The following is a 13,566-nucleotide window of genomic DNA, read 5'->3' on the forward strand; positions in this document are numbered from 1 at the left end:
CCACAGAGTGAGGGTCGATTGGGGCAAACAGGCCTCTTCGTGTGAGACAGATTGCTAAGACCATTGGTTGTTCAGCCTTGAATGTTAATAACTGTAGCTAAGCTGCTGAGTTGGTTTCACACATGATGCTAAGGCACAGTTTAATAAACCATTGTGTAATAAACCATGGTTTAGTGTTATGTATGAACCAGGCCAATGTAGACAATACTGAGCTAGACAAACCAGTGATCTGACTTAAAACAAGTAGCTTCCCATATTCCTATGTTACCTGTGAAAGCAATGCATCAGTTATCGCTACAGTAATGAGAGGTAGAAGGAAACCTTTTAATTATGGAGTCTTTCAGGGTGCATATCAATAGCCACCTCAATCGCATCTTCATTTCCAATTGTTTTGCTGAAGCTGCATACTGCTACAGACTGATCTCCCAATTTGGCTATAGAAACCTTTTAAGATGTGGAAGTTGAAATGACTAACAGAAGAGGACACTGTTCAGCTCAGAGTGTTTAAGACCACAAGGTTTGCATGTGTGGCTTTAATTTTTCTTCTTCACTGTCGACTTCTCACAGACCACAAAGAGGTTGGCAAGCAGAAGACAGTTACAGCAGCCCAGCAAATAGACCACAGGAACCCTGAGCAGAATAAGAAACAGAACAAATGTTCATAGGGATATATGCTTTTTAGCCATAGCAACCTTCTTTGATCTTAATTCAGCTGAGGCAAAGTGAGAGGAAACAGATTTTCTGCTTAACAGATTGTGCTTTTTAGGTATTTTCCACATAGAGTGCTCCTCTTCTTTCCCCTTTTTATCTGAAAGCTGCAGCAACATATCCGCTCAGCTTTCTGAGGGTAGAATTATTATTTAAAAGATGAGATTGTATTTGTTTTGCATAATGATTTTATTCATAATTTATTATGAAGGCCTGGGTCGTTCTCATTGCAAGATCAATAAACAAGCTCAAACTAAAATGCTACTTGGCAGCATTTTAATATCTAAAAACACAGAATCATGTCTTCCCATCCAAACCTTTCTCCTAAAGTTTGCCTCCTTTCCTCACAAACTGATAATATATGCTTACATAAGGAGGGACCTGTAATAAAATGTTACAGTGCATGCAGGGCCTCCTGTTTACTGTCCCAATCTGTTAGCCACGCCCTTGACCTGCTCCATTCAATTTTCCTTCCTAAGTGGTTTTCCAACCCTCACCCCAACAACCACGTGAGGTAGGCTAAACTCAGAACTGGTGACTGAACCAAGGTCACCATGGAGCTTCATGCAACAGCGGAGCAAGCCGATTGGGTGCTTGGGGTGACATGCCTGGGGTGGGGCCAACCTCCTGCAGGGGTGGAGTTAGCCGCCTGTGGGGCCTGGAGGAGTCTGCCTGCCTCCTCCCACTCAGCTGCCCTACAGCTGAGGGGGAGGCAGCGGGTGGACCATTTGGGGAGTGCGGAGCCTGCGGGCGCCCAAGCCAAAGAGTCACTCCCAGAAGAGAGGCTCAGGCATGCTGCAGGCCCCGTGGTGAGTACTGCCTGCCATTTTGTCACCCCTCCTCAGTGGTGACACCTGGGGAGCCTGCTTCCACCACCCCCCTTCTTCCGCCTCTGGCTTCAGGGCCAAGTGGGGATTTGGAGCCTGGTCTACAAGCTAATGCTTTGACACTACCCCTGGCTGTAGAAGGAACTGCTGAAGTGGTCGAACCAGGCTCTTTCCTGGGTTAATGCCTTAGCAAAGTCTTTTAAGCATCTCTACATGGCTAAAGGGTTTGCCAAGTACAGGTGTGTTGCCACAGAAACTACTAACTAGTGGTGCTTCCAGAAGAAGGGGCAGATATTCCTGCCCACCCCACAATTTCTCTCATTTACTCAGTTCTATATTATGCCCTATATCTCTCACCCAATGTATCATAGCTGATTTAACCAGTCTTTTGACTCCCACCAAGTCACCTTCATTCTAAGGAAATCCAACCTGTGGTGTGCTGGCACCAGGGCGGCATGTCCTGTTCCATTTCACCGCCTGAGGTGAAATAGAAACATGCCACACTTCAGTGTCTCCGCGGCCTTCCTTATTTGGTTGTGTGGCTATACCCAGCAAGTTCTCTCAAGAGTTCACTGAAATCTCATGCAATCTTGGTGAGATTTCATAAGATTTCAATGAGCTGTTTCTGTTTCTGGCACCACTTCTCCACCAGTGGTGGTGGTGGCGGCAGGGCAGGCAAGGCACCCATGAGGGGGCACCTTTTGGGCTTCCACCAGCCAAGGTGGCTACCTCAATTCACCTCATGGGTGGAACAGCCCTGGCCTCATGGGTGGGATGGCCCCGCCGACAACCTCTGAAGTCTCCCACAGCTCAGAGACTGAGGGACGTGTAATACTGATGTTAGAAGTAGGATTGTGTTTCTTGGAACAGGAACTGTGAGCAAGCTGTGCCTGAGCTAAGGTGAGAGAAACTGCAACACTCCTGGAACAGATCAACTTGATGTTCCAGCAGCTTAAAAGCATTGAATTGAAGATACAGCAGCAAGCAGAGCACCAAACACAGATGATGGAGTAGCTTAAAAGCAGTCTTGAACAGCAGAAGCATTATTGAGCAGCAAATGGAGCTGCAGAACCAGAGACTGAATAGGTCATGCCATCAGATTACGGGGAGCCTTGAAGGGGGAAATGGCGACCTCCGATGTGAGTTTATGAAGACTCTTAAGTTCACACATAAGAAGGTGAGAGCTTTGCCTGTTCAGCCTCTACAAATGGTTGAGAATGACCCAGAAGCTCAGTTGCAGAGTACTCAGATGGGGTGGCTAAGGAGATCAAAGGCAGCTGGAAGGCATAACGATTGGAAGTCAGTTGGAGTCTGCAAATGGGTAGCAGACAGAAGTAGAAGCCTGAATAATGGGAGAAGAACAAGCAAGAGATGGAGGAAGCAAGTGCCACAGAGAGCACTGAAGACACAGCCAGAGCACATCCAGATTGCCCCCCCATCCTATAACAATATTCTGTTTACTTTTCAGCTTTTTAAAAACAATTTTTACCTGCATACTTACTTGTATAAAATTTCCTTTTATATCAGGTCTTGCATGCTCTTGCTTAAAACCCTTATTGACAGTTTTATCAGCGTCCACCAAGTTCCCAGGAACTAGCACTCCCCCCAAATTACATTTCTTCTTTGAGAAGCAGTTTAAGACCTTTGTGTGGGGAAGGTAGTTGCTCATATCTGATATGATGCTGAAACATGAAGTGAAGCTGATTTGACCTCTTTGGAAGTTACCCAGAATTAGTTCTTAAGAACACTCTTGTGCTTTCCTTGTGACACTGCTGCACTGCTTCATGCCCAAGTCAGCCTTCCCTTTTATTAAAGTCTCTTTCCACAATATGCTATTTATGCCATCCAAGTCATATGCCTGACACCAGGTTGCCTAAACAGGCCAATGTTTTCAACAGGGGCAATAAATGAAAAGGCTATTTTGTATATTATGCTTGTCCTATAAACGTCTCAGCATATTTGACATGATTATCTAGAAGAGGTTGACTTAACTTTTGGAGAAGTTCTTGCAGCGTAACATCAAAATGAGTTCTAATTGTTTTCTAGGTGGCCTTGTTGCCTTACAGTTCACCATGCCAATAAAAATTATTTATAAGCTCTTCCAGACTATGCAATATTTTCCCCCTCTCTCATCACACTCTCCTCTGAGCATAATAGGATGTTTATTTTAATTATTTCATGAAATTTATACACCTTTTGATTGTAAAAACACCCACCCACCCTCAAAGCAATTTACAAAAGATAAAACAGTAAAATCAAGAAAAATTACAACCCTGCTTTAAAATATACAAAAGCTAGATAGATAGAGAATATTGTACATAATTTATTAAACTACCCATTATGTAATGGTTCAGATGAGTTCGTTCTCTTAGAGCCCTTAATGAATTCCTAGACTTTGTTAAGGTTTGATACTTGTTATGCAATCAAAGCAAAATGTGTAACCCATAGAATAATAATAATAATATTTTATTTTTATGTTATTTTTATTTATACCCCACCCTCCCCAGCCAAGACTGGGCTCAGGGTGGCTAACACCAAATTTAAAATACAGCTAAAAAACCCAAAAAACCCAAATTAATTAAAATACATCTTAAAATACAGCTTAAGATGCAGCCTTGTTTTACTGGCGGCCCATAAATCAAGACCTTAAGGGAAGGAAACATCAAATATTCACCAGGGCCAGCTATCTATGCTGCTCCTACATGGGCCAGCAAAAGGGCCGAGGGAAAATTTATATGCAGGATCCCTTATAAGGGGTTCCATCAAAAAGAGAAGAGGGGAGGTCAGACTGAGTCCAGACCAAAGGTCTGGTGGAACAGCTCCATCTTGCAGGCCCTGCGGAAAGATGTCAAATCCCACAGGGTCCTGGTCTCCTGCGACAGAGCGTTCCACCAGGTCAGGGCCAGTGCTGAAAAGGCCTTGGTCTAGTCTTTATTTGCTGTTGTAACTTATAAAAGATGCTATAAATTGGTGCATTTAGTTGCTATTTCTTGGACTGATGACCATATGCTAAGCTTTAATCTTGCTGGTGGTAGATACCCTTTGATCTTTCTGTCCCTACATCTGAATGATTCTAAGTATTCTATTTGAATTCTCATTTTGCATAATGGAATGTTTTACCTTATGGTCAATAAAATTCAAGCAAATATATTTATTAAGCTATATATGTTCTAGCATAATAAGAATGATGCACAATGTAAGCAACTTATTGTTTACATACACAAAGCAGTAAATGGAATTGCATAGAGAGTCATTATTTATATAACACTATCAATGTAACATATAATAGTAGACTACCTTCCCAATTGTCCATTCACAGACTGTCCTGTAATTGAAAAATTGCTTTCAGCGTGTAAAGTGATAAAATTATATTTGTAATTATGCTTAGTGCTTTGAAGTAAAATGAAACTGTAGTGTGTTTATTCTGTTTTGATTTACTTGTGTTTGCTAGAGACACTCTCAAATGCCTCTTATAGAAGCAGCTCTGAATTAATCAGGCACAGCTCCAATAGGATTATTTGAAGTGGTAACATACACTAAGCAGAGCTATGATCTTACAAGTCGTAAGCACTGCCATGCTACTTGCTAAATTGGGCAGCAATCAACAGCATATTTACACAAACTCTGAAAGTATCTCGTTTAGTTCAGCAGCTACAGGAGGATAAGTTTTTAAAGAACAGTAGCCTTTAGTTTGCTCTGCAAAACAACTGGATCAGAGTGCTTGAATATAATCGCCCATGCAGTCTCATCCTACACATATATATACAGTATTTACTTCTGAGAAAATTCAATGGACCTTTTTTTCCAGGTAATTCCAGGTGTATAGGATTGCAGCATGGATGCTGGAACTTACTTAAATCCAAGCACTCTATCTTTAGGTCTCAGCTGTAATCTAAGGTTACCAGACGTCCCCGTTTCTCGGGGACTGTCCCTGGATTTACAGATCAGTCCCCATACAAGATCCATTGAAGTTGAAAAGTGTCCCTGGATTCACTGAAAAAAATATGGTAACCTTACTGTAATCATATATGTTGAACTCAGCGAAGCAGCCAAATGGATCTTTGGATAACTCACATGCAACCCTTTAACTCCTTCAGAAGGTGGTGGACTCTTTCTCTTTCAAGGTTTTAAAGCAGTGGCTGGATGGCCATCTGTCATGGATCCTTTAACTGAGATTCTTGCATTGCATAGGATTCTACAATTCTATGAACTGCAGCCGATGAATGAATACAGGGGAATATTTTTTGTCCCAAACACTTTTAAGAGAATGCATCTGAGCCAGAAGACACGTTCCTCTTGACCATATGAATGAACTAATATGTACTATAAATTGCAGGTACTGAATTTCAATTTTAATCCTGTTCTTCAAACGAGGCTCCCAGAACAGCTAACAAATTACTAAAGAAGAGGCAGTCCCTGCCCTTGAGCTTCATCTAGAAGGGCATGGCACAAAAGCAAAATGAACCGGGGTGGAAAGAGAAAATACATGGACGCTGGCTAATGTTCTTAGTTACAAGTTCTAAAGACCAGTTGGGACAGAATAGCTCCAGGACAGGAGGCACCTGAAGTTCATAGACTTTTAGGAGCACAAATTGAGCGGCTCTGCATCCCTTCTCTTTCTCCCTTTGCTGCAGGCTGATGCCAGCTGACAGTCGATGGAGGGAGGAGCCTGGCCCCGTCTTCTGGAACTGGAAGGTCAAGAAGAGATGTGCGAGGCTGCAGCAACAAAGCAGTAAAGAATGATGTACATGCAACTTGGTTTTGTGTGATATTACAAGAACAGTTAAATCTAAGTAAATGGTCATGGCGATGAAATATAATCATAATAATGATGATGATGTTTTAATATTTTCTTTTATTGTTGTGCCACTACGCCCTATGTTCACATTTATATTAACTGGGGAGAATGACCCGCACAGTGGCAACTTTTTCTTCTCGGGACAGCCCTGCTCGCTCCCCCCCCGCCCCTCTTCAGAGCGCTGCCTGCTTCTCCCACGACCCGCCACTTCCTTCCTTCCGCCTCGTTCTGTCCTCCCCTTTAAAGCTTCCGATTCCTCTCGGAGGCCAGCCGCGCCACCTCGAGCCTCCCCTTTAACGCCCCGCTCCTTCCTCCGCCGGAAGCGGTCATGCTGGGTCCCGGCGATACAGGAAGCGGATGAGCCTGGCACTTGCCTTCCATCCGTGGGGGCTGCGCGCGAGGGGGGGCCCAGTTGGGGGTTTGGGAGGGGGGAGGGGCAGAAGGAGGGCGCCCCCCCTTTTGAGGCGGCGGCGGCGGCGAGGAGGAAGAGCAGCAGGGGGAGAGGGCGCGCCAGGAAGGTGTGGCGGTAGCGGCGGCGGGTCCATGGCGCGGCGCGGGCGGGGGAGCCGGGGCTGAGCGCCCTGCCCGCCCATGGAACCCGCCCCGGCGGCGGCGGCGGCAGCAGCAGCAGAAGCAGCAGCAGCAGCAGCCGGCGAAGGCGTGTTGGCGGAGGACGACGAGGAGGTGGAGGCGCCGCCGGTCATCTACACCATGGAGAACAAGCCCATCGTCACCTGTGAGTGACCCGGGAGTCGAGGAGGGGAAGGCAGGCAGGTGGGCGGTGGGCCGCCCCCCACAACGAAACCCCCGGGAGGGAGGACTTGATGCTTTCCTGCTGGGCTCCGTGGGGTTCGCCTCTGACGGGCCCTTTCTCTTAACTCCGCTTCTGGAAGACCTCCTGCAAACGCCGGCAGTAGGGAGAGGGAAATCCACCCCCCCAAAAAAACCCCCAACACCCCACCTTCCCCCATGTGTTCTGAGATGGGCGGCGATTGCACGTGTGTATGGAAGACCTTCGAGCACCCAAGGGTCCTGCTCCTGGCCACGGGAAGCTTTAGCGTATGTGGACTGGATAGCCAAGAGACACGGCTCCCCCCCGCATCCCGATATGGTCTGGGATGTGCGGTGTTTGCACATGTTTTAATGTATGTGCAGACGGTTGACAGGATGGATGTGCAGGTACCCCTCGTGCATTTTTATGCTTCTTTCACACCTTGCACTGGGTGGTTGTTCTCCCCTCCCCATTCTCCCAAATGTAAGGAGAGAAAAAGGGGGGTCAACTCAAGTTGCTGTGTCTGTGACTAAGCTGGGTTTTCAAACCTCAGGTGCAAGTAGTGTGTCTTAGTTGTTTGGTGTGGAGAGCTCGGAGCTACAAACATTTTCGTATATAGTCTTCTGTTACATATTAGCCAGCGGCTTAATTGTCCTTGCTCTCCTAATGAATTAGGTGGGGCCCTGCGAAATGCTTGAAACTGTCTAAAGTGTCTAATTAACTAGGTTGCTCTGTGGCATAGTTAAAGAAGTAGCAATAAATACTATAAACAATGTAAATTGTATGTTAAAGAAAATTTATGCTGTTTCCTTTCAGCCTGATTTAAAAAAACCACCCCAAAGTTAAATTGTTGTAAGGAGATGTTAATAGGCCTGTGTCTTTGGGGACATGCTTCAGAGTAAACAACAATGAAAGCATGGCTGTGTGGACATGTGATGCGGCCTTTGATCAAGCCACAGTTCTTGAGCCTCAGTTTTGCAAATATAAAGAGGAAGATAGCAGTATTCTCCTTCACATGATGTGTCTGAGGGTATATGCATAAGTATAAGTTGGGTATAAGTTGTATATTGCTTATGTTAAATAAGAAGAGTGGTGATAATGTGTGCAGGGTGTATTGGGAGGCGTACTGATCTATTTGGGTATGGGCCAGTAAGTGACTGACTTTCTGGTAGATGTGTTTAAGATCATGCAGAAGTTTTTTTTTAGTACTGTGATGTCTCTCTTAACCCATATGTTTTGCAGTACTAAAAACATAGTGGTGTTTTTTTCCCCTTTAAAAAAAACACAATAATTCCATAAAACAACTGAACAGTTAACATCTACAGGGGGGCTTCAGCTAAGTTTAACCCCACTGAAATGAATGGCCTAACTTAGTCATGTTAAATAATTTCAGTGGTTCTACTCTGAACATAACTTAGTTGAATACAAACCCCAGATTATCTAACTCAAGAGTCGAACCAGATTGTTATGGGAAAAGTAGATTAAAGGTGATCAACCCCAGAGTTGTTCACGACTGGACCTAATGGTCAGGGGTCCCGTTACCTTTTTAGTTCAGTTGAAGTTGACATAAATATATAATTGTTAGCAGAGAGCAATCTAGTTATTTATTATAGATATATTAGCATTACAGTGGTACCTCGGGTTAAATACTTAATTCGTTCTGGAGGTCTGTTCTTAACCTGAAACTGTTCTTAACCTGAAGCACCACTTTAGCTAATGGGGCCTCCTGCTGCTGCGCCGCCGCCGGAGCGTGATTTCTGTTCTCATCCTGAAGCAAAGTTCTTAACCCAAGGTACTATTTCTGGGTTAGCCGAGTCTGTAACCTGAAGCGTATGTAACCTGAAGTGTATGTAACCCGAGGTACCACTGTATATATGTGTGTAAATGTACAAAATAAATATGCATATATAAAATCAGCATTTATAAAACATTCTAGGGTGTTCAAAACACTACATATGTGCTATTACAACATTTTGTGCAATGACCCTGAAAGGTAAGTAAGGATATTATTGTGCCCATATTGAAGATTGTGTGTCTTTATATGCATGTGCCTTATGCCAACTGGGAAATGTATGGCTTAGAAACATGCAATCTTAGGGATGTCCCTGCTCACTTCACCAGCTCTCAGATCATTCTTAAGTTTATATGGATTGTGGATTCAACTGTCAGTTGTAATTTCTTATGATGGCATGCAAGCATTGTTTTCTTGAGTATGGATATAAGGTTCAACATCTATGTTTCTGTCAGATACTTGCTAATCTACACTCCACTGTATTGCAGATCACCTTTTAATAAATATATATTTTAGCACTTTTAAAAAGGTTGCTTTTTTCACATTTCTGGTGTATACTAATGATAGTAAAACTGATAGTTGGAGGCTGCAATCTTATGCACACTTCTGTAGATGTAAGCTCTGTTGAAGTCACTGGGACTTACTTCTGCATACGATTACATTGAAAATCGGACTTCACTGCTTTCTGTGAAGTAAGTATTAACCACTTTGTTCTTTGGTTCTGAAAATATTTTTCATAAGTCTCATTTAATTTGAGATTTTAATTGAACATTGAGTCTAATAGGGCTTACTCCCAGTTAAGTGAGCACAGGATTGTGCTATAACTACTTTTTACATAAGCGTAGAAGAACGCAGCTTCAGAACTTGGGTAACTTCCTGGACCAGCAGGATACTTCTCAAATCTCACCATCTTTTAACTCTTGGCACCAGAGTTTATGATTCATTTTATAAGAAAGTCAATTGTTGGCAAGAGAGGGGCACTCAAATATAACTCCATCCAGAGTTTTCATCTTTCCAAATTGCCATAGTTATTATATTCAGATAAGACTGAAGGGGGAAGGGGATGTGAACTTTGAACCTGTCAGCAAAAGTAAAACACCGAGCAGTAACAGTTTTAAAACTTCGGACCAACATCAACAATGGAAGGCAGACTGAAATAAAAAAGGTATTTATGGCCCATTTAAAAGAGGCTGAAGAAGCTGGCAAATAGGGGTTGGTTCATTCCATGAGGTGGCGTTTCACAGCAGTGAAGTTTAATCTTGACTGTGGGTCTGCAATAAAGGGCTCTGTGGCCAGTTTTAGAGGTTGTATATGTAGTCCTTCAAACAATCTGGTCTCAAACCATTTAGGCTTTAAAGGGAATAACCACTTTAGTAGAAGAGGTGCAACTGCCAAATCAGACGAAACTGGTAAAGGCTGTCCTAGGAACAATGCAACCTGCACTGCCATAGATAATATAGAATTTGAGAGGAACTCCCAAGCTGTATGTTTGGCCTTCAGGAGGAGTGCAATACCATCCATGATTAGTTATGTTTAGGCAACGACCATTTTGCATGAGACTGCTGACGCGTGTGCTGCTTTCGACCCCGGAATGGGGCAGGGGCAGAACAGACTTAAACGCAACGGCTGACTTGTGCATTGACTTGGAACGCATCTCCTGTTCAAATGGGGAGTTGCCTGTACTTCACCTAGATCAGAAGATTTATATTCCCACAGTTCCTCTGTCTAATCACAGCTTGCTCTCATCCATCACACTTCCAGACACCTTATACTGCTTCCCTGGGACCAGCAGATGCAAATGAGAGCCAGAGCTGTGTTGATTAAGACAGGACAGGGATTCTTCAGCTAGTATACCCCAATTTTTCCATATTGCAAGGGGATTAGTAGGTGATCTGTGGCAATAGGAATTCTCTGCATTCCTTGGGGTGACTATGGGAACTGAAGGAGGATGGCTAGGGTTTTGGCAGTCTGTTTCTTACCTGTGAGCATGCTTTGCCTTGGAGTTCTAGTTGCAACTTGGAGTTTTTGGTGAGTGTTTGTTTTTGTTCTGAAGTGGAGTAACTGTAAGAGGTCTGAGATCATAAGTGTTATCCATTTGCTCTTTCCTGGATGCTTGGGTGTCAGCCTTGGCTGTTTGTTATTTTGTCTAAAGTACTTTCTTTGTATAGTGTCATTACACCACTGTTCCCATCACCAAGTTCCCCTTAGCCTCTTGTATGCTAACAGTTCTGAAATCCATAGACATAGCCCATGCCACTCATCTTAATAGGTTGGGATGTATACCTTTGTTTACGCTAGCATTTAAATATTTATTGCTTGTGGCTACAGACCATTCCAAGAGTATCCTATACAGTACTCACATTGTGAGAGAGGATAGCATAATGTGGCTCTCCATTCACTCCAGTGAGAATGTTTTTATTTATACTAGCTTTGTAGGTCTAACTACGCTAGACGAGGATGCAGGAACAGTGCCTGAGCTTCAGGATTAAGCTGGCCACTACTCTGATCCTCCTCCAGTATGTCTTCATCTTTACCTGTTATACTATGACACATAATCTGTGCTGACTTAACAGTATTGTAATGTCACCAGTGTTCGAAGTTTGCCAGGCATGTTTTGCTACTGGAGTAGGTCCAATTGCGACTACATGAAGGTATCTAGATGCCAGGTTGGCAACTGACATCTCTATCAATCCAGCTGATTCGTACACAGTCCTCCGTAATCACATCAAGGAAAGTAAGTGCAGGGCTGACTACAGATATATTTGAATGTGCTGCTGACTTTCCACAGACCACCCAAATGGAACTCACAAACCATAGTTAAAAAACCTCTGCCTTAGTCTGTAGGTAATATCATTTCCATTTCCACTGTGTGTGTTTCTCCTTCTTGCATACTTGAACAGGTGAATTGTTTGTAAGAGCAAGCTACAGTCAAGCAATGTAGTTTAGATCATAGAATTGTAGCGTTGGAAGAGACTGCGAGGGTCATCCAACCCCCCTGGCAAATAGACATTCAGTTGTGGTGACCGTAACCTAGGTTCAAGGTGCCATTTGGCACTTAGCTTATATAAGTGAGTTTCTAACACAGAATGTCATTTATGCTATCACAACTTTACAGTGGTGGTGTAACTTGGAGTAATGCCAGCACTAGAGATTTCATATTAATTCCATTGTCATGTAGGCAGTATAACTCAAGGACTAGGTTGCACTGTTAATCTGTTGAGAATATTAAAATTATTTGGTTTGTGAAGTTTCTCACTATAAGTAATCTGTCTGAATTACAAATACATGTTGGAAGTGCAATGCTGTGATATTTTTTCCTGAGTACCTACGGCAAGAGCTAAACTAAATTTGTCTTGTTTTAATATCATGCTGTAGATTGTGTCCATGCTATCCCATTGTTTAAACTGAGAAATGTAAGTTAGAAATACTGCAGTTCTCTTTCGGCTAGTTTGATAAAACCAAAGACCTTGGATATAATTTTTTATAGAAAGAAGTTCTGCATTTGTAGCATTTTATTATTTGAAAAGTTCTAAAATTGGTAACCAAAAACCGTTTAGATCCATCAGAACATTAGTTTGGCTGTGTAAGTGGAGTTAATGTTTTTCTGTTGCATGCTGAACTCTGTAAATATGTTTGCTACAGTGTGGCATGTTCTGGTGAATTCTGAGTGATAACAGTTTAGTTATTGTGAATTCCAAGTACAGTGTGTACAGCGACAAATTCCAGAAGAGCAACTATGTTAATTTTGCAATAAAAAAGAAAATAAGCATTGGTTACTGTTTGTGAACATTCGTAGTCAAGAGTCAGTGGTTTCATTTGCATGTAAGGCAAAGCCACCTGTGCTAAAACATGTATGAGTATAGTTTGTGTTTTTTGTATAATTTTTAGCAAATAAATTTGGCAGGCTGACACTAGTCGAAGTTAGGCAGATTAGATCGTGTGTGAGTGGTGGCAGCATGTTGGTGCTATCTTGCTCCACACTTAGTTAAGAGGGGGAACAAACCACACAGTGACCAGCCCAGTCTCAACCAGCACTTGTGGTTTGTTTCTCTCAAATAAACCACAATTGGGAAGCTAAGAACAAACCTTGGCTTCAGATCAAGAGAAATAAACCACAAGTGTTGGTTTGGACAAAACACTAAGCCAGCCATTCTGTGATTTGTTTCTCTGTCCAAGGAAATGAGAAATGCTTGAGCATGTTAACAGTGGCCAGCATTGTGTCTGAATGCAGTTAGTTTCTGAGAATGAAACTTACTGAGAAGTGGAATACAACTGTAACTCATGTTTATGCACAAATGGGAGAAACAACAATTTGAGAAGGTGGAAATATAACTAAATAGGAATGCAAATATTTTCTAGGGTTGTTGTGGGTAATTTGAAAGTACAAAAGTGTTCAGTCAACTCCACAGGTTGGCTGATGTATGTTTTCCCTAGTGTTTTTTTCAGTTTGCTTCTGTTGTAGGTTTATGAGTTATAAGTCATTCAGGTGTGTGTATTAAATTTCAGTGAGGACTGGGGCATGTTTGGTCCCATAAGATATTGTGTTCCTTGGAAACTCATGTTCTCTGAAGTTTGGAGAGAATTGTCGAGTGCCCTTGCCAGGAATTCTTCCCTTGCACTAGGAGACTGCTGTCCTGGTGTAGGGGTTGTGTGGCAGTCTGGCAGACTT

The 13,566-nt window shown here is 43.0% G+C and overlaps 1 protein-coding gene across 1 annotated transcript in view; it reads left to right on the forward strand.

The window, feature by feature from the left end:
• The first annotated feature begins 6,844 nt into the window (after positions 1–6,844).
• Positions 6,845–13,566, forward strand: part of TRAPPC10 (trafficking protein particle complex subunit 10) — a 45,785-nt gene continuing 39,063 nt past the window's right edge. Inside the window, exon 1 of the mRNA XM_053386854.1 lies at positions 6,845–7,069. Coding sequence (XP_053242829.1) covers positions 6,925–7,069 — 145 coding nt within the window. The 5' untranslated portion in view covers positions 6,845–6,924. The remainder of the gene's footprint in view (positions 7,070–13,566) is intronic.

Source organism: Podarcis raffonei, chromosome 4, assembly GCF_027172205.1.
Source record: "Podarcis raffonei isolate rPodRaf1 chromosome 4, rPodRaf1.pri, whole genome shotgun sequence".
NCBI classification, from domain to species: Eukaryota; Metazoa; Chordata; class Lepidosauria; order Squamata; family Lacertidae; genus Podarcis; species Podarcis raffonei.